Source organism: Tachypleus tridentatus, chromosome 5 (genome assembly GCF_004210375.1).
Source record: "Tachypleus tridentatus isolate NWPU-2018 chromosome 5, ASM421037v1, whole genome shotgun sequence".
Classification (NCBI taxonomy): domain Eukaryota; kingdom Metazoa; phylum Arthropoda; class Merostomata; order Xiphosura; family Limulidae; genus Tachypleus; species Tachypleus tridentatus.
The window spans coordinates 27,302,449-27,324,844 of record NC_134829.1 but is presented as its reverse complement, the minus strand read 5'-3'; the positions used below and the strand labels follow the sequence as shown (position 1 = coordinate 27,324,844).

The 22,396-nt window shown below is 35.2% G+C and overlaps 1 protein-coding gene across 1 annotated transcript in view; it reads right to left on the bottom strand.

Annotated features, from left to right (window-relative positions):
* The window catches only part of LOC143250254 (uncharacterized), a 46,760-nt gene extending 41,728 nt beyond the window's left edge, over positions 1-5,032 (bottom strand). The window contains exon 1 of the mRNA XM_076500725.1: positions 4,008-5,032. Within this exon, the coding sequence (XP_076356840.1) occupies positions 4,008-4,809 (802 nt within the window). The 5' untranslated portion in view covers positions 4,810-5,032. The remainder of the gene's footprint in view (positions 1-4,007) is intronic.
* Positions 5,033-22,396: the final 17,364 nt, after the last annotated feature.

The window sequence follows — 22,396 nt, the reverse complement described above, 5'->3', positions numbered from 1 at the left end:
TAATCTCTGTTGTTGTTTTTCTGTCAACTTTTCAGCGGTGAACAAATGTGCACCGACAGTAACACATCTACACAAAAACGGAGTAAATAACGTGCTACATAAAACATCCTCCATAATCACAGCACTCGAAATCTTTCAGGCAGGATTAGAGTAAATTAATCTGTGAGATTTTTGTTTTCCTTTTTATTAGCTATAATTCTGTGCACCAACCATACAAAGTGTGGGGCGCGCGTGTACTCTATGTAATTTTATTACTCATAAGAATCTCTACCTGCCTATCCTCAAATTGAAATGGTTTTATTCAGGAGTAAAATAAATTGAGCAAAAACCTTGGGCGTGATCAAATTAACCAATCAAAAAGTTTTGACCTCCTGAGTCCAAAGCTGTTCATATGTCACTACCCTCGTTTCATAATTGTTTGTTTCTATGTTGCTGAGCACAAAGCTACACAAAAGGCTCTCGAAACAAGCGTTTTTAATGCGTAACTCGTCAGACTTTCCACTGAAACACTGAGGGCTCTCGTTCAGAATTATTCCTGCCTTAGATATAACCCCCTTTGAGATCCCCAGTATAATTTGAAAGCCAACGTTAAAACAGAAACAGAACAGTATCATTATAATTTTTGTTTAAAAAGAAACTTAAGAATAAAAAATTCGAAACAATTATTTTCTTTCTTAATACTCATAACACACTATTAGAACCAATATTAATTTAACGATGTATACCATAACACTCATGGTTGTTGTTGTTAGATATCTCACGTGAGAAAAGGGTTTCTAATTTACTTACGTTACTTATTTGAAGTTTTAAGTTGTTGCCGACCTTATTTCAATTACATTTTATTATTTTAAAATGCCATGTTTGTTTATTACTCAATAACTTACAACTAATTATATGTATAAAACCAAAACACTGAATTTACTCTTGTTTATTACGTTCTACCAGTTTCACAACCTTTATGGTAAATTTACAGATAATTTACAATAAAAATAGTTTTCAACTAAAGTAAGCAACCTCATCTGAACGTATATTTTTCAAAACGTACAAACAAAATACAACTCTTATATAAATTAAATATATGAAAAATAAATTACTTTATGGTTACCAGATATGCCTTCCTTTCTTTTTTAGTCCTTTATCATTTCTCTTTGGATGAAAATGTTGTCTTAGTTTTTATCCAGTTGGTAGAGAAAAGCAGTTTATTTTAATAATGTTTAACATTTTAATAGAAATTAGCTTCTGACATGCTTGGGAAACTGACCAAGCAAATGCCCCTGTGAAATGGTTTTATCTGCTGAGCAAACGTCGTACGGACATGAACTTATTTCACCACAGTTCTTTTGTTTTAAAATTTTATTGCTAAATGTTGAGAAAACACGTTAAGAGAATAATATATTTACTAATGTTGAAACTAACACACGACAACAGTCACTACACACAAAGAAGTATTAGGTTCGAGAACTGTCATTTCAGTGTGTTATTTGTAAGGACATGAGCTAATTATACATAAGAAACAATTACGTTTACTGCCTTCTTCTACAGATTTCACGGATTTTAGACAGTTAAAAACAACTCTTTCATGTGCAAAACGAAATGTCTCAGTTGTCATAACTCCGAGTTTTAAAATAAAGAAAAATCTTGGGGTGATAACATTTTAATATGAAAAATATTGTTAGCACATTCGAAAATATTGTTAGCACATTCGATTGGTTGAAGTCACAGAAATTTTCTGTTACCGTAAAAAAATGTTTTAAACCCCAAATGTCTACTTTATATTATGTTTATTACGCATAATATACTTCTAACATAAAGCTTTTTCTACTGCCACACAAAAAGATTAACTAATTTAGAAAATGTTTTCCACACATGTAAAAAAAACCCACAAAAAAACGTCGAAGACTGAATGGAAGCAATTTTCAGGGATAAGTTTGATATTTACTAATATTCTTGCTATCTTGCTGTTGTTAGAGAGGAACTAGTACTAGACTGACTCGTTTATATAAAATCAGGGGTTCGATTCCTCTCGGTGGATTCAGCAGACAGCCCGATGTGGCTTTGCTGCAAGAAACACACACACACTTGTTTATAGAAACATACCTTTAACTAAATTTTGTACGACAAAACAAACATTATTCTAATGAAATGTGTTTTAAAGTAATTATAAAATCATAAAAGAGCCAATTAGTTATCAATATTGGATAAAACTTATTTGGTTGTTGCTGGAGCACAGTTACACTGTAAATTATATGTTATGTACCTGCTGCAAATATCGAACCTTGAAGCTGTTACTATGAGTGTTTAAGCTCACTGTTGATCTACTTTATACACATTAAAAAAGAAAACGTTACATACACTATCATAATAGTGTTAGTAAACAAAGGGTACGCGCAACGCAATATAAAAAACTTAAATTAATCTTATCCTACATTAGTTTTATTAGACATTTTAACAAGACGGAAATTATAACAACCATTAAAAATCTAGTGTGTTTTATCGCATTAGAGGCGAGGGTCACGGGTTCGAATCTCCGTCACACCAAACATGCTTGCTCTTTCAGCCGTGGGGCGTTATAATGTGACAGCTAATCTCACTGTTCGTTGGTAAAAGAGTAGCCCAAGGGTTGCCTGTGGGTGGTGATGACTAGCTGTCTTCCCTCTATTCTTACACCGCAAAATTAGTGACGGCTAACGCAGATAGCCCTCGAGTAGCTTTGCGCGAAATTCAAAATAAACCCATCAGAAGTTTGTGTATCTTATTATAAGGAAGGCGTTATTTCAGTCTTTCTGAACTTATAGTAACTAAGCGAACAGACTATATCAGAAAAGCTTTGATTAGCAAACACCCACTGTTTGTTTATGGGGCAGGTTGTATTTTTTGAAAATAAAAGTAAATCTAGAATGTTCTAGCCATACCCCATAAAAAACAAAACAAAAAAGAGGAGATTGGATTACATTGTAGACTCCTGAATTGTTAATATGTTAAACATTTTTTTAAAACTAATTGTTCCAATGCTGTGCATTAGAAACGATTTCATATAAATGACTCGAGTATCTAATTTTGTTCAAATTCCAAAATCGAGCCAATGGGAGACCAACTGAAGATAGAAAACAGTAGCAGCAGTTACGTCATAAAACCAGTTACATACTCAAGAAATCTATGAACCTGTTTTAACCATTTCGCTGAGTGGAGTACCTTTTCTTTATTATTTTGGTTGTATAATTAAACCTGAAAGTTTGAGAAAGTAATGGTATTGCAGAGGAATTTGTAAGCCTAATGCTGTGCGGAAGATATGAAAATATCTTATTATTTGGCAGAACATTTTACAATAGTAACGAACTCCTTCGCATACCTATTTTACAATAGTAACGAACACCTTTGCATACCTATTTTACAATAGTAACGAACACCTATTTTCTAACTGCGAAAAAACATTATTCTTAAAGCGTTTATTTTGAGATGCATTTTAATATCTTTAATCTTTCCATTGTAAGTACTATCATTTTATAACCGTTTTAGTTTGTTTTTCTTTCAGTAAGTGAATAATAGTATCCTAGTTAGTTACAAGATTTAAAAAGGATATTATAATAAGACACGGATATTTCTCTACACTGAACCAATAAATTATCATGTTTTTGTGAAAACCTGTTACTTATCGAGAATATTCTAAAGTAGGCTAAACGAACAAATCAGAGACCCCTAGAGTTCAAACCTAGCAGTCCCCAGTTTTATGCTTCAGAGTGAAAGGACTTAGCCGACTGTATCCGCTACCATTTCTGAATTGAATGATGAGTTAACAAAGTTAAGTGCAGATCTCTTAAGTATCATCGTGTCTCGAACCTGAAACCCTTTAATTTGCAGCCCTACTTTAGGACCACTTCTAGTCTTAGTGTTTTTATTTTGAATATTAGTCATTTTAAAAAGTTGGAAATTTGTGCATTTTTAAAATGAAAGTATTTCAGATACTACTGCTACTGACGTCACAAAGATAGAAAAAAACAGATACTAACTTTGAGATGTGTCGTAGGTATTCATGTACTCTGAAGACATAAACTGTGAAACGATGGATCTTTTACCAACTCCCGTGGCTCCAAGCATTAGAACCTTGAGGTGGGTACATCGAGTTCCTGGTCCGGAGGAACAGGACGTTGCTGTGGAAGGACATGACGGGTAAGTGTAACTCGAGGCCATGCTATTACTGCTTCGGGACCGCTGACGGACCCTGTCGCCTCGGTTGATGACCCCTCCCTTTGGTGTGATACTGAAGCTGCGGATCCTGTAAAGGGTGTCGTATTCGCTCTCAGTGTGATCTGGAGATGACAGATTAGGACTCCGTTCTCGTAATCGTTGTTTTCTTTTTTCCCGGAGATAGCTCGTGCTGTCAGATGGCATGGTAGCTCCTCGCGGTCGGAACTGCTCCTCCTCCGCCAACTGTTGGGGTGTTGGACGCCGCATGTTTCGAAAAGAATAAGAACGCCCGTGACTGGAACTGAATGTTTTACTTTGAAGCCACAACTTAGGGCTGCGTGGCTCATTTATTGCAACGACTTCTGGTCGCTGGCCCAAACTGTCAGGTGAAACTTGGCTGCAAGAAGTCAAGATGCTATCTCTATGGTCAGTTATTCTGAGAGTAGGGTGATCGTTGCTGCGAAGATGCGGAAGAGGCGAAGGGGATCTGTGGAGGGGATTTTCCACTGGACATGGTAACCCCTTCCTTCTTTGTAGCAGCGATGAGGAGGTGCTCAAGGAATTTGTAGGAATAGATGCTGATCGATTCCTTCTTTGGGATTGAGGACTAGTTTTCTTCGACATTGTTTTAACGTCAGACGTCTTGCTGATAAGTCTATCAGAACCAAACTTGTACAAGTAAATGAGATGAGTAATATAAAGAAAAAATTCGAACTTATGCTCGAAAATATATATATACTATATTCCCAAAACTACTCACTTCCAAGTAAATTCATATGAAATATACAAATTACAACTTTAGCAGCTCATTTAGAGACCTTTTGCAGGTTTTGGAGAACGAGAAACAGACCATCTTTTCCAATTAAAAAGCTCCGAAACAACCTTACTCTTCAAAGCTGAAAGTTTAAGAAAAAAGAACTTAAGATAAATATTTTACAAATATAGAAAATAAAAAAGTGTTTACTTATTAGCTCTTCTCGTTTGCTAACTGCTGTGTTTATAATTGATAAGCCTATGGTTTTTTAACGGGAGTCTTTTGTTGACCAAAAAAAGTTTCAATCTTTAATATTCAATGGAATTGCATCACATTGAATATCACCTACTGGCCAAATTTCGAAGCTTTAACGGTTGCGAAAACCTTGGTGACTGTTTTAAAACAAAACTTTCTTATGGTGTGTAATGCAATACAATCTAACCAAAAGAAATGCATTAAGTGTTCAGAAACACCTACTCGAGTGATTACAAACTTTGAAGCCTGTCCAAAGAGAGTTAGCTACCTTCTCCAATAAACACAGAAATAACGAAAACCTTAGCACTGACGCTGGTTTTATGAAACGTCTGGACTAGCGTTTTACTTCGCATGTCTCGCAAAATAATGGGCTTACCTATATTGGTATAGGGGTAGAAACGAAGATATTCGGATGGGAATGGTATTTCCTGACTGAATGAATGCTGTGACATGTCAAAATTTAATTCTAGTAAAATGTACCTAATTTAATTTTATAGGAAGAAGTAAAGTAGCTTTGATATTAGTCCTAAGCTTATGTTCCAAACATTTTCATTATTTTAAAAGGAAAAACAAATTATTCACAAATTCAGAATTTATGCTATGTAAATGAAATGCTGTAAGTAATCTAGAATTAATTGCCTGTGTATCCTTATGACTAATCCTCATTATGTTTCGGTGTGGCTAATGAAATGCTAAATCATAAAAACGTTTTCAAGTTAGTTTTGTGCAAGATTTTTTAATGTCACGGAAATGGTTTTATGTCAGATCTTACCAAGTTTTGAAATAGTTTTATGTTCTGAAGTTGGACAAGTAGTTTTATATGATATTCTATATCTTATCTGTAGAATTTTACAGTAATTTTAGGTTACTTGTACATTTTGATACCCTTCGAAATTAATTACAAAAATAAGTACAATATTGCTCGGTTTTGATTGTCACATACTGCCACGTATTGGAACTGGCGAAGTCTTGAGTGAACGAAAAGAGCATAAGAGTAAATAGTATCACGTCATTGATATGTTTGGAGAGTGAGGAAGAGTATCATTTGCTCTTTTTTACAAATGAAATATTAATCTTACAAATACGTTCTAATTATACATTCAGACCTGTGTTTCAGATTTGGTATTGAAAGAATACATGTTTAACGCTGATAACAATATCACAAGAACCAAGCAGCTGCGGAGATGAAAAGACGCGGTTTTCTCCTGCCTTAACGTGCCAAGTGTTCTTTAGCAAGAAGACAAAAAAAAGTAAATGTAAAGAAGATCAGAAAAAAAAAATCGCAAAAATGGTCGAACATTTACGTAACTCACACCAAATTTGGTTACGTATATATTTATATAACGTATTTCTAAAATGACATAAATTAAGAAAAGATATTACACATAAATACACTTTTGATTCTCTAAAGTAAGACAAACGAGGTGCCATCTTTGGTTGTTTGCTTTTAAATTTCGCGCAAAACTACACGAGGGCTATCTGCGCTAGCCGTCCCTAATTTAGCAGTCCAAGACCAGAGGGAAGGCTGTTAGTCATCACCACTCACCGCTAACTCTTGAGCTACTCTTTTACCAACGAATAGTGGGATTGACCGTAACATTATAAAGCTCCCACGGCTGAAAGGGCAAGCGTGTTTGATGCGACGGGGGATTCGAACCCGCAACCCTCAGATTACGAGTCGAACGCTTTAACCCACCTGGCCATGTCGGGCTGCGTCATCTTTTAAAAGGGTACTTGCTGCTGTGAAGTTCTTAAAGAAACCAAAGGCTTTAATTGGTGATTACTTTATTAGAAAGGTAACATGTTTTTAAAATATGCTCGCACAACTATTCAAACGAATAGCTTAAATTTGCATAGACATAAAAGTTGTTGATTTATTCTACTCCATGTCCATAGTTATTAGTGTTCAAAGATCTGTACAGATAAAACTATAATGTTTGGTTCAGGAAAACAACAACTTCAATAAACAACTTCACAAACACTTTAAACAACATAATTTCAAATATCAGTACAAAAAGGAAAGCTTCAATAACTACATGAATTTTTATGATAAAATTATAATATTCTGAAATGTGACTCTATAGAATTTTGTCACAGTGCCAGTTTCAAATGTCACATATTAATACTAGAAATAAAAAGTTTTGGTTTGTGTTTTGGTGAACGCTCCTGAAGAAGCTATAAAGCGAACGTTGACTATCTAATGAATTATATCAATATACAGTACAGAAATTAAATGGTGAGAAATCCAGTTTTACGTGCTTCAAAAGTGTAAACATGTTAAAAGGCTTAAGGGTTAGATTTTTGTCAAAAGTATCTATAAGCAAAAGTAGTGTAATATATTCAACAATTAAAATGATCAGATGGTGATGGATAATATTTCAATGAAGTTACGATTATAACTTGTCTAACAAAAACACTTGATAAAAGAGGAACAAGAACCAACATTACTGCTAAAATATAACAAATTACCAACTCAACGTACAAAGATGAAACGTTTTAGTTGCCTCCTAACTTGTCACTTGGCAAACAACAACCAAGCAACAGTTGTATGTAGCCAAGGTAACAGTAATAGACCCATGGTAACAGTAATAGATTCGTGTAGAACTGCATAAAAATTTAATTAAATTATACGTAGAAACGCAGTCCAGAAGAAATAACAAACAGTTTATTCCTGAGGCCACTAGCCTGACTTGTTACATCTATTATTAACAATACTATTTGATTAAATTACTCTTATGAAAGGTTTTATCTGCTTCAAGCCTTTTAAAGTATCGATATATCGCTACTAACTATAGTGTAGGTTTGAAATAATATATATAAACCAACATATCAATTGAAACTAATACAACATGAAAAACAAAGTGCTCTGTAGTTCATTATTCTTTGATTTTACTGCTATGAAGGAGACAGAACAAATAATAAAGAATTGTCTTTCTACTCATTAAAAAAAGCTAAATTATATTTTATAATCCTGTCTTTGTACACATTAAACAAAGTTAAACAATATCATAATCCTGTCTTTCTACTCATTAAGTCAACAAAGTTAAACAATATCATAATCCTGTCTTTCTACTCATTAAGTCAACAAAGTTAAACAATATCATCATTCTGTCTTTCTACTCATTAAGTCAACAAAGTTAAACAATATCATAATCATCCTGTCTTTCTATTCATTAAAAAAAGCTAAATTATATTTTATAATCCTGTCTTTGTACACATTAAACAAAGTTAGACAGTATCATAATCTTGTCTTTCTAGTTATTAAAAAATGCTAAATTATATTTTATAATCCTGTCTTTCTACTCATTTAGAAACTAAGCTAAACAATTTCATAATATTGTCTTTCTACTCGTGAAATAAACGAAGTGAAACAATATTATAATCCTTTATTTCTATACAAATGCCTATCAGATTTTTCTGGCAAAAGTTAACAAAACTTTATATCTTGTAATTATTTCGTGTATAAAAAATGCTAAACTTATTTTTAAAAGTTATTTAAAACATGTCAAGTTTGTCGAGGCTTTATCAGAGCCGTTGTTTACGAGTAAAAGTGATATTTTTGAAGTTATAAATGTGTATTCCTCTTGGGAAGTTATCATCTCTTTTGAAACAAGTAAATAGTAGTTGGATGTTCTATATCATGATAGAGTTACTATACAATGTTATTTTTTTGCGTAAGCCTACAGCCCACACTCAAAATAGTTTTATCATCTACTTTCAAACCACTTCACTCATAGGAAAAATATCCAATGTGCTTTGGTGTAAATAAACTGATAGAGTTATTGAACCATAAATCTCGAATATCAAGAACTTAAACACCACATGACACATAACCTGACTGTTATTGATGCTGTTCTGCTTATAAAAATTTCACCAAAGATGACAGAGACTATGCTTGTAAATAAAACATTTTCATTTCATGTTGTAGAAATAATATTTAAGGACCAGCTAACGCTTTTTTGAAGTTAGAATGAAATATCAACACGTTTACTGACGCGTATATCAGATTTGAGGAAATTCTTTCTTCCCTAATTAGTTATTGCGTCACATGTGTGTGTGTGTGTGTAAGAAAGCAAAAAGAAAAGTGTGAATTTGTTTGTTTGTTTTTTGAATTTCGCACAAAGCTACTCGAGGGCTATCTGTGTTAGCCGTCCCTAATTTAGCAAGGTAAGACTAGAGGGAAGGCAGCTAGTCATCACCACCCACCGCCAACTCTTGGGCTACTCTTTTACCAACGAATAGTGGGATTGACCGTCACATTATAACGCCCCCACGGCTGGAAGGGCGAGCATGTTTGGCGCGACTCGGGGAAAAGTGTGAAAGATATTCTAGTTTAAGAATTTTCGTATAAAGGAATAAAAAATGAATAGAAATGAAGATCTCAGTAACTTTTATTACAAAATCCGCAGTTCATTTAATTTTAACAAAAATCAGTTATGTATATAAAAGTAAGTACATATAATTTGCGTATTTTCTTATAGCAAAGCCACGTCGGATTATCTGTTGTGTCATAAAGAGGAGTCGAACCTATGATTTCGGCGTTATAAATCCGATGACTTACCTCTGTACCAGCGGTGACTCGTCTTATTTTGTCGCCTCAACCGTCAGTCATGTGTTTCCTTCGATGGTGACATGTTAAAAGACTTCCAGCTTGTTCGAAATGACTTAATGACATTATTGGCGTCACTTAACTGTCATATTTTCTTTGAAGACTACGTTCTGAACGACGTCGAAACCAGCATTTAATATTCACTAGGTAGAAAAATTCAGTTTTCGCGTACGAAACGTTTTTCGTGGTTGCGGGATTTTATATTTGAGTGTGCAAAACGTATAAAATATAAAAACAGTGATGTGTATGTAAGGTAACTAAAGTAATTAATTAACTTGTCTAGACTAATCACGTGTGAATCTGATGGCCGTGAGGCGTCTCAGTGAATTCGAGATTAAACTTCAGTTTTCTAAACCTATTCCACAGCACGTGCTTCTTATCAAACATCTTTAGCACTAAAGACACGGCCCGACATTGCGAGGTAGTTCAGGCACTTGACACGTAATCCGAGGGTCGCGGGTTTGAATTCAAGTCGCACCAAACATGCTCGCCCTTTTAGCCGTGGGGGCGTTATAATGAGACAGTCAATCCCACTATTCGTTGGTTAAAGAGTAGCCAAAGAGTTGGCGGTGGGTAGTGATGACTAGCTGTCTTCCCTCTAATCTTACACTTATAAATCAGGAACGGTTAGCGCAGACAGTCCTCGTTTAGTTTTTGGCAAAATGCAAAACAAAACAAAAGGCATTTTGATTAAAAATGATAAATCGGTCAACTTATTAGTAAGAGACACCAGATATAGGATCCATTCAAACCCTCTGTGATAATTTAAAAAAAACAAAAAAAAATCGGTGGTAATTCTTACAGATCCCTACTTAACTGTGTAGGAGTGTCGTAACTCTAAATATTTATGAAGAAATTTACACAAAATATTTAACGTTTAAACACTGATGTCTGAAATGAGTCTTTCAGAGAAGGCAGATCCATTCCCCAAACACTTTGTTCTTCACAATAAATTGTACTATTTACAGCCACCTTTCTCTTACATGTGTGATGACGTCATCAGTAATTTTCCTGTTACTAATTTAATTTCTGCATAGATTAATGAAGTTTAAAACGTTTTCCATACACGCATACACGTTATCCTATTAATGATACTGATACCCAGTTCGAACAATAACTGATATCCCAAATAGAACAACATAAACGATGATGGCAAAAAAATTGAAATTACTTCAAAAAACAAACAAATGAATTATTTGTTTCATTTTATCAAGCTTCAAGTTGAAAGGTGTAAATCAGTTTTATCCATGTAAGAATAAGTTATATGTATAGTACTCATCTTTAACACGATGGATGTTTAGTTCTATACTCACTTTTAACTTGTTTTCGTAAACAAGGTGTATGTTTAGGTCTGTATTCACAGTTCACAAAATGAAGTTTCTGGTATGTATTCACATTTAACACGATGTGTGTTCATGTCTACATTCTCCTTTAACAAAATGAAGTTTCTGGTATATATTCCCATTTAACAAAATGTGTGTTCAGGTCTACATTCTCCTTTAACAAAATGTTTTTTCAGATCTGTATTCACATTTAATAATATGTGTGTTCAGGACTAAATATTCCTTTAACAATATGAATTTTCAGGTATGTATTCACATTTAATAATATGTGTGTTCAGGACTAAATATTCCTTTAACAATATGAATTTTCCGGTATGTATTCACATTTAATAATATGTATGTTCAGGACTAAATATTCCTTTAACAATATGGATTTGTTTGTTTGTTTGTTTTTTGGAATTTCGCACAAAGCTACTCGAGGGCTATCTGTGCTAGCCGTCCCTAATTTAGCAGTGTAAGACTAGAGGGAAGGCAGCTAGTCATCACCACCCACCGCCAACTCTTGGGCTACTCTTTTACCAACGAATAGTGGGATTGACCGTCACATTATAACGCCCCCACGGCTGGGAGGGCGAGCATGTTTGCGCGAATCGGGCGCGAACCCGCGACCCTCAGATTACGAAGCGCACGCCTTAACGCGCTAGGCCATGCCAGGCCGAATATGGATTTTCCGGTATGTATTCACATTTAATAATATGTGTGTTCAGGACTAAATATTCATTTAACAATATGAATTTTCAGGTATGTATTCACATTTAATAAGATGTGTGTTCGAGTTTATATGCACCTTTAATAAGATGTGTGCCCAGATCTACGTTAAATGTTAACAAGATATATTTAGAGGCTTACGTTCACCTTTAGCGAGACGTATGTTCAGGCATACCTTGCACTTTTCTTGTGTTTGGTTCTAAATTCACCTTTAGCAATTTTTATAAGTATCGTTTGATTTCGTTTTAAGTCACTTAAGTAAGTAGATTTAAATCACGGTTATTCTCTGGTTTTCTTAAAAAGAAAGACTTCAGCATCTGTACATATTTCTGATAAAAGTCCGATTATAAAAATAATTACGTTTTTGCATGTAAAGCATAGCCCAATAGTTGGCGGTTGGTGGTGATGTCTAGCTGCCGCCCCTCTAGTCTTACGAAACAAAATACTAAGATCTGCATTCAGACTACCATCATACACTCCCGTAAATTATATACATTAAATCAGTAACTTACCAACGCTAAGAAACAGACTAACAAAAATGTCACACAAATACTATTTAAAAGCAGAACACAGAAACAAAGTAACTGCATCACTCTGTAAATTAACCAGTGCACCAACCAAATTTATTTCACCATACAACATATTTCAGGAATTACAAATCACACAACAAAGTACATAAAGAGCAAACCTCACGCAAATATTATGTATTTTCTTTTCCAGGTCTCGGGCACAGGACAGGTAAATCTTTCGGCGCCTGTCCTGTGAAAGTGGGTTTTCTCGGGGCACCACCGTTTCCCCTCACAGCCAAATCTCAGGCATTGGATCTTTAGATCCCAGCCAAGGTAACTTTATTGCCATGACCTGAATCGGATCGTTTCGCGTTTATGTTCAAATTTACTTTAACATCTGCCTTTCTGGACGAGTTCTGGCTCTCCGGTGCTACCTTTGCCTCGCTCATGAATATTAATTATGACCAACTTTACTCCTTCACCCAAAAAGAGTTAAAATAAAAACAAAAAAAAACCCAGCTAAATTCAATAACCTTCCACGAAAGGGGACGAAGAGGAACCACAACGTTCCTGAACACCCCAGTTGGAGAGAGAATTCTTCAGACTTCTCTCTCTCTAAACTAAACCCCTGCCACGTTAGTTTGCGTTTTGCGTTGCATGTAAAGCTGGCTCTCTGGCTATTTTATATTTATCTATAATTACATAAAATCATCAGTTTACTTTTTTTTAATTTTTTCTTTTCCTATTATTGCTAAATTTATATTTTCTATCTTTTGTCTAAGTGTAACACATAACGCAATGTATGTGTAACTGAGCTATTAACAATCATCGTAAATACGTTGAGCCACGTTTACCTAATGTTTAAAGACCTTAACTACCAAGGAATCAACGCGGCAGTGCAATCGATTTAAAGATAGTTGTACTTAATCCTTTCTTTAGATTATTGTTAATAATAATTTACGCACATTATATATACATTGTTAGGTATTATAATTTATTTTGGACGACGAGTCTCCGGATTTATTATGTTACGTACGTTACCTATTACTATTTCGAATAACCGGAAATTTGATTTTGAATTTATAAGCTAGTTAAGTGTTAACATGCATCAAATTTATAATATTTGCCAACAAGATACATAATTTTCTTTTTTTTTACACAAATATATTTTAATATACAAACAACAATACAATTTATAATAACAATTATTTCTAATAGTTATTACAACTATTGGTTCATATACAATAGTTTTACAAACTTACAGACACTACTGAGTGGCCCGACATGGCCTAGCGCGTTAAGGCGTGTACTTCGTAATCTGAGGGTCGCGGGTTCGCGCCAGAGTCGAGCCAAACATGCTCGCCCTCCCAGCCGTGAGGGCGTTATAATGTGACGGTCAATCCTACTATTCGTTGGTAAAAGAGTAGCCCAAGAGTTGGTGGTGGGTGGTGATGACTAGCTGCCTTCCCTCTAGTCTTACACTGCTAAATTAGGGACGGCTAGCACAGATAGCCCTCGAGTAGCTTTGTGCGAAATTTCAAAACAAACAAACAAACAAACAAACAAAACACTACTGAGTCTTCTATTTGGTCCAAAACTGAATATTTTATCGACGAGCCAGATCCACGATGAGCAAATGAATTCTCAATTGATGTTGTCACACTTAGATTAAGGTAGCCGGTTCGGTTGGCTTAACGCCGTTTATACGAGGGCTGTTCAAAAAATACGTGGACTGACGTCATAAAACAAAATGTACTTTATTTAGAAGTTACAGGTCTGGGACCCCTTCAAAGTACTCTCCTCCCCAACGCACACACTTATCCCAACGGTGTTTCCACGTGTTGAAACAGTCCTGGTACGCTTCTTTTGTAATGTCCTCCAGCTCCTTCGTCGCATTTGCCTTAATCTCGGGAATCGTCTCAAATCTTCTTCTTTTCAAGGGTCTTTTGAGTTTGGGGAACAAGAAAAATCGCAAGAAGCAAGGTCAGGTGAGTAGGGGGGTGGGAAAGAACAATGATCGAGTGTTTGGCCAAAAACTCACGAGTTCTGAGGCACAAATTTCGCAGCAACGCGATGCATCTTCAATTTTTCGGTCAAAATCTCGTAACAAGATCCAACTGATATCCCACACTCTTCAGCAAGCTCCCTGACAGTCAGACGTCGATTTGCCCGCACCAGTGTGTTGATTTTGTCGACGTGTGGGTCGTCAGTTGACGTGGAAGGACGTCCAGGACGCTCATCATCTTCAATGGACTGTCGACCATCCTTAAAACGTTCATGCCACTTGAAACATGCCGTACGCTTCATAGCAACATCACCGTAAGCCGTGTTAAGCATAGCAAAAGTTTCAGTCGCAGATTTTCCAAGTTTAACACAAAATTTCACAGCAAGTCGTTGCTCCTTCAGGTCATTCATTCTGAAATCCGCCAAACGAAAAAAATCGCACTTCACTTAAAACCACGTAGCTAATACACAAATAAAGATATCTGCAATCGGAAAATGGCGTCGTAATCAGCTGATCTGTGCAAACCTAACGACACCAAGCGGATTCCCCTGGAACAAACTGGAGCCGCGCAATTCAAACAGTTCGCGTATTTTTTTAACAGACCTCGTAAGTTGAGTTTTACCGAAAGAAATAGTTAATATCTATTCTCCTAGAAATACTGCTGTCCAAAGCTAATTCAGTTATGTTGAACGGATTTTAATATTCGAAATCAGTAAACGTTCCTTGTCCATTCTGCAGTCTTCCGATTAATAGGCGTTAACTACAATTATAGCTTCTGTAGCCTAGAGCACATTGACTGTAACTGTCCAGTAATACTATCTTCTCCTGTCTCTCGCAAGCTGCTTTTTATATGAATCATAAGAGACTCTAAAACTTTCAACAATGTTCTAGCGCATTTTCGTAAACAAATGTTATAGATTCTCACTTTCATGAATCCTCTACAAATTCCAAGAACAGGTTAGACTTGCGTAACATACACCCAACAATATACGTCACATTAGATGTTTTGATCCGTTTAGTCGCGTAAACAAGGCTTTTTACATCAATCTGTATCATACAGTTTTGTAGTCATAACTTTATTCTAAAAGCTTGAATATCCACGGTTTCAATCTTGAGCCATAGTAATTAACTTGTTAAATTGTCCCCCCTACCTACTAGCTAACTGATAAATCTAAGGACTTATAACAATAATAATCAAGTTTCGATCTCCCCGTTAGTTAGAACAGAGATAGTCCATAGCGAAGCTTTAGGCTTAACTATTAAGCTGTTGTATTCTGTTTCATCTCCTATGAGGTCATTTAACAGCTTGGAGAAAAAAAAGCATTTAGAGCAATTTTTCATTCATATATACATACCGTATAAAGAGATTGGTCTTGTATTGGAAACTTTACCAGCTGGAGCGAACATTTTCAAAACTAAATTGTTAAATGTGCAGATACAGACGTATTTACTAAAATAGGCGGAGATACCGACTAATTCTCGTGATGCCCCTGGTGGCAGCAATATGACTGCAAATAGAATTTTCTCTTATTTTACTGAACAGCAGTCTAAGTGTATAATTTGATAATAATTGAACCCACGTCCAATAGGTTAATTTCTGAGAGTTCAAATGTAAAAGAGAATCAGCAAACGTATAAACAAATTACAATTTATAAACCCTGATTTCTGAAGCCTAACTGATGTAAGAATATCATTATTTTAAAGTAATAAGGTTATGTTTCGGTTTGATGTAATTTAAAGACAAAGTAAATCGTTTATAAAGGTTTATATACAAGTTACACGTATATATGTATATATACTCATTTCGGCAAAGCTAATCGACTTCTGGAATTATATTCACGATTTTATCGTTCTCTGAGACATCAAATGATGTCGTAAATTTTACAAATGACCACATAACAGCATTGTAATGTCTGCCAATTTAATAGCCTGTTAAACTGCTTTTCTTCCGTTTGCCGACTACAAGTTATGTGGGAACATTATGGACGTTTTAATTTTTCTTTTCTTTTTTTACATCCTGTTTATGCACAGTTTACGTTTGTACAAATTTAATCTTTTTCCATTTCTAAAAACGTGAGACCAGCAGTCATCTTTTCATCGTAAAAGCACTCTGAGACCAGCTGTAATCTTTTTGTCGTAAAATCACTCTGAGACCAGTAGTCATTGTTTCATTGTAAAAGCACTGTGAGACCGGCAGCCATTTTTTCGTTGTAAAAGCACTGTGAGACCGGAGACCGGAGGCTATCTTTTCGTTGTAAAAGCACTGTGAGACCGGCAGTCATCTTTTCTTTGTAAAAGCACTGTGAGACCGGCAGCCATTTTTTCGTTGTAAAAGCACTGTGAGACCGGCAACCATCTTTTCGTTGTAAAAGCACTGTGAGACCAGCAGCCATCTTTTCGTTGTAAAAGCACTGTGATACCGGCAGCCATTTTTCCGTTGTAAAAGCACTGTCTGGAGATGATTAGATGTTCTTGACAAAATAAGTCTATTGAAAAATAGAAAATAAAGTTTACGTAGACCTGCTGTGATGGAACAATGGACTATTTGTGTTTTGTCCATTGCGGGTGCTGAAACCCGAGTTTTAGCGTTGAGGGTTGTGAGACTAACCACTAAGCCACCAGAAAAGCTTGATGAAAACAAAAAAAAAAAATCATTTTTCAGACATAAAGTACCTAGTGTTGTGAGAAATATATGAGCTCGTTTCAGCTGGGGTCCTTCTAAATTATATTAAACATATTAAGAATATTTACTTAATAGATTATTAGTCAATAACAGGCATGTTTCTTTTCTTGTTTCACGTTCCTTCCTTCCAAAAGCAATCAATATCCGCTGAAAACAAAGAAACATTTTCGGGTTTGAATTTATTTACAGTAAGACTTATATTGTTTTATTTCACTGCAATAAAAACAAGTAAAGAAAAATCACTGTTAAAACGTACTATTGAAGCAATAAATTATTGTAATAAATTTTATAAAATCTTTATAATTATTTTAAATCGATCATATTAAAATTACTTGTTCATACCCCACTCATAAAACACTGTACAGTGTTTCGGTGATACACTACTTTCATTACGTGACGTTACAGCGTTTCACTCATGTATATATTTCATTAGGTGTCATTACAGCATCTCGGGAATACATATCGTTTACTAGGTGTCATTACAGCATCTCGAGAATATATATCTTTTACTATTCAATATCTCGGGAATATAAATATTTCATTAGATGTCATTACAGCGTCTCTGGGACATAGTTTAACACTTGTTATTACAGCGTCTAGAGGATATATACAACTTTTAACAGGTACCATTTCGTTACAGCGTCACGGGATACATATTTATCATTAGGTTACATTACAGAGTTTCGGAAATATATATCTTCCATTAGGTAAAATTACAGCGTTTCGGGGATGCATATTTTGCATTAGACAATTTACAACATTTTGGGTGTATATATATCTTTCATTATATGTCATCGAAACACACCCATACGATGGTTATAATAAGAAAAATAGTTGTAACTAGAAGAAATGTATAATACTCCGTGTATAGACATCTAATGATTAGAAATAATTATATGGTTAGCTTCAACAGAGGTTGGTATTACATTATAAACTGTTACTGTCAATTCGTATGGAGTTTTAGGTTTAGAACTGAGATATATTATCACTACATACTGTTAATCAAACTGTATAAGAACAACTTCTAAATACTAATACAGTCTTGTGTCTCTATAGGTACGAGTTATGGCGACAATGGTGGCATGGTAAGCATCTACACATTTAACTTACATCACATTTGCGAGTAATCGACATTGCGCTGCAACCAGACTTATGGCTGGATGACTATGTGGTTGCTAGTTCCAAAGACAATTATCCAAACAGCGAGACTGAGCCAAAGGACACTTCATGTCAAAGGAAGAAACCTTTACTATTCCCCATGGATGAAACACTCGTACAACAGTGTGTTTATGAAAGGAAATGGCTCTGATTTGTTTTGTTTATGGTATCGCAAAAAGCTACACGACGGCCAACTGCGCTAGTAGCCTCACTAATTGAGCAGTGTAAGATTAGAAGGTAGATAGATAGTCATCGTCACTACCTCCAACTCTTAAACTACTCTTTTATCAATAAATATTGGGATTGCCCATCAGATTATAACGACCTCGCGGTTGAAAGAGCGAGCATGTTTGGAGGAATTGCGAGTCATGTGCCCTAATTACTTGTCCTCAGCGGCCTCTGAAACTATACATTAAGAGAACGTGGAGCAATGCCCTCATTCATAGAGTGAGGGCTACAGTTATGAAAAATACGTTCCTAACAAACTAATAGTAAAGGTGTTAAGGTTCACGAGTGATCACGAGCTTTCAGCCACATCTCGATGTTCATGGTCACTTTCATGAAAAAGATGATCGAAGAGGCTGGAATCACGGTAATTGCATTTGACCACATAATTGTCAGGTCTCCCCCTAAGTGTAATTCCAATGTCCATGAACACGTTTATGGTATGCAAAAAAAATCTAAATATTTGGTCTAAGACTAACCTCTCCGTTCTTTTTGTAAAAACTTGTTCTGATGGAATTTGCAGTGTTGGACAATAGTGAGTAAACGTGACTTTCAGCGAGTAGGATCGGTGACAGAGAAAGAAATTCCAAAGGTAGCATGAAATTAACCTTAATTCTGAGATGGGAGTTTTATAATTTGTGTAATAGCTCTGAAGTAACACTCATTTCAAGGACGAGCAGTAAATCAGTCGAACATAAATTACAAGACCATGGAATGAAGTAATTGATGTTATTAAGAGACATAATAATTACACCTATATATAATTATATATTAGTTCCGATCGTTTTAACACCATTTTGTTAAGATCGTGCTCTTCTTGCACATCGCTTTCCCTTCTTATGTTCATTCATTTATTTAGGTTGTGTTCATTCCTATTCAGAATTACCTCACATGAATTGCTATTTACTATTATTATCAATAACACATGAATTAAAACTAGGATTTTTTCTTTTTGGGCTGCATATTATTTTTATTTTTCATCTCGGCCCGACATGGCCTGGTGGTTAAGGCACTTGACTTGTAATCCAAGGGTCGCGGGTTCGAATCTCCGTCACACCAAACATGCTTGCTCTTTCAGCCGTGGGGCGTTATAATATGACAGCTAATCTCACTGTTCGTTGGTAAAAGAGTAGCCCAAGGGTTGGCTGTGGGTGGTGATGACTAGCTGTCTTCCCTCTAGCCATACACTGCTAAATTAGGGACGGCTAGCGCAGATAGCTCTTGAGTAGCTTTGCGCGAAATTCAAAGCAAACCAAACCAAACCTTTTTATCTCTCAGTTTATTCATTCTTTCCCTCACATCCGGGTTCTCTTGTCATTTTTAATTAAACATTTTATATTCCTTTCTCAAACACATGCAGAGAGTTCCTTTCTTTAAAAATTTGCACATCTGTTTGGATTAAAACGTTTCATAATTATAGGGCATATTGTAATATCCACATTAGCTGAACAAGAAAGGTGACCGCTCTCTCCAATAATTTTCTACTGATTTAAGGGGACTGTATCCCCCTAATCTCTTAGAGACTGACCATAAACCGGCCAATTTCGTACCTTTCGAAACTCCAACAATGATTTTTACATCTAATTTCACAACAATGTTAAAAGAGTAATTGCGATAATTCCATTTATCTAATGCAGCTAATTTAACATTTTAAAATGATGATTTAAGATGCATTAAAACATTCATGTTATTTACAAATAAAGCCTATACATTTCTCTTGGACATGTAACAAAAATTATTGTCATTCATCAGTATTTCATTCTGACATTGTATGTAGGTGGTATGATATCGCGGAACAATTATCACTTTTATTTGGGGGGGGGGGTAAAGGATGTGTAACAGTTCTTCCTAACAAAATATTCACATACTCAGATTGTTAAGATGTATTCTCATCGAAGATTTAGGATTTAGAAAATGAATATATCTTGTGTACCTATTAGAACTATAAAACAAAAGAACACGGATCATGTTGAGGCACCAGGATCTTCCAGAAAGAGACCTACAACAAGACCTACTTCGGTTGTGTAACCAAAGTGCGTTTTCTTGTAACAGAAGAGGATTCACAAAGGTAAAGATTTGTAGATAAAAATATTCACGTACAACAGACAACAGTACGTCAGGTAATTAAGACGGTTAACCACTTGGAAAAGTGACACATGTCACACGTACTCCAGCTGATTTCTTAACATCTCCAGTTAAATGTTGCATACCTAGAGTAGCTGAAAAAAGAAATAGATTTTAAAACAATTTCGTAGAAACGCATAAGCCTTTGTCAATTTACAGGACGCAGGGCCTATAGAATTCTGTTTAATCGTACCGTTGATACAGGTTTTAAAAAACCATTGTTCCCACACATTAGATTATGGAAAGCACGTAAGTGGTGTGACTTGGACAAAAGGGATCCTTTTGCATTTGAAACTACGTCTTACTGTCGTCAGACAAACAGATTTGGACTGCAACAACGTGATGAGGTTCGAAAATCGTTTCAATATAACGTACTTGACCTCTGTGTGTAAATAAAACTTTACTTTTCGAATTATGTTCACAGGTGTAGTGAGTAAATTAGTAACTGAAGTTTTTATAAAAGTTTTAATGATAATTATGTTGATAAAGTAGTTAAAAATTAAAGAAAAAGAATACATTTATACACTTCGTGTCATAATTTATCTACAAAGAAACAACTCACTAAATTATCGATTTTCAAATAATCTCTTTCATTTAATGTGATTCAATGGGTCAAGAAAGACTAAAAATATTTTGTTATGATTTGTGACGTGTTTTTAGATGAATTTCTTTTGTTTTGTTTTCTCTGTTGTTCTCGAACTTTGAGCTAAGAAAAATCTGTTCTCACACTCGTTTGCTTTCCACTTTAATATAGCTGAATAGCTATCTCCGACTTCTTGAATAGTTTGTGAGAAAGACATTTCGAAGGCATGCAGTTCCTCTAAATTACGCTGTGCTGATTAAGGCTATGAAAGTTATGCACAGAATAGAGGCTTTCATCTTCTTCGCGTACATTTCACTGCTGAGAGTCGTATGGGAAAATATTGATTAGTTTGAATTTCATCCAACCTGGTTTGGTTTGTTTTGAATGTTCGCGCAAAGCCACCCGAGGGCTATCTGCGCTAGCCGTCCCTAATTTAGCAGTGTAAGGCTAGAGGGAAAGCAGCTAGTCATCACCACCTTCCGCCAACTCATGGGCTACTCTTTTACCAACGAATAGTGGGATTGACCGTAAAATTATAACGTCCCACGGCTAAAAGGGCGAGCATGTTTGGTGTGACGGGGATTCGAACCCGCGATTCTCAGCTTTACAAGTCGAGTGCTTTAACCACCTGGCCATACCGGGCCCCAGCCAGTCTCCCTAACCTAAACTATAATAAGCAAAGAATTTATTTTAACACACTTTTACTATATTTGCTCTTGCGAAAAAATATCAACATTCATATTTAAATTTGTAATAAAGATATTTAGAAAGTATAAATTTGTTACGCTTTTTAACTCACAATTTTCATAAGTTTGGAAGCATGCGCAAAAGGTCGATTTCAACAAAAGGTTGTTTTTGTTATTTTTTAAAATTAAAATTAAACCTAAATTCGTTACATTATTTCACTATTTATTAGTAAAACAGTAGTTTAAGAGTTGAGTGTAGGTGGTGTTAACTAGCTGCATTATCTCTAGCCTATCGTTTCACAATTATGGACAGCTAGCGCAGATAGCCTTCGTGTAGTTTTGCACGAAATTCAACAAACAAACAAACAATCATAGTAATTGTTTGCTCTGTATTTAAATGTAAACAACTTTACCTCTTCAGAACACCATAATAGAGTTTATATCAGTTGTAATAAATTGCCTGATTGAAAAACATGGCCGTTCTCAGCTGGTCGATACAGTTTCTGACTAAACTAACAACTAGTCATTACTGTTCCTGTAATTAGTGTTACAATAAGTCATTACTGTTC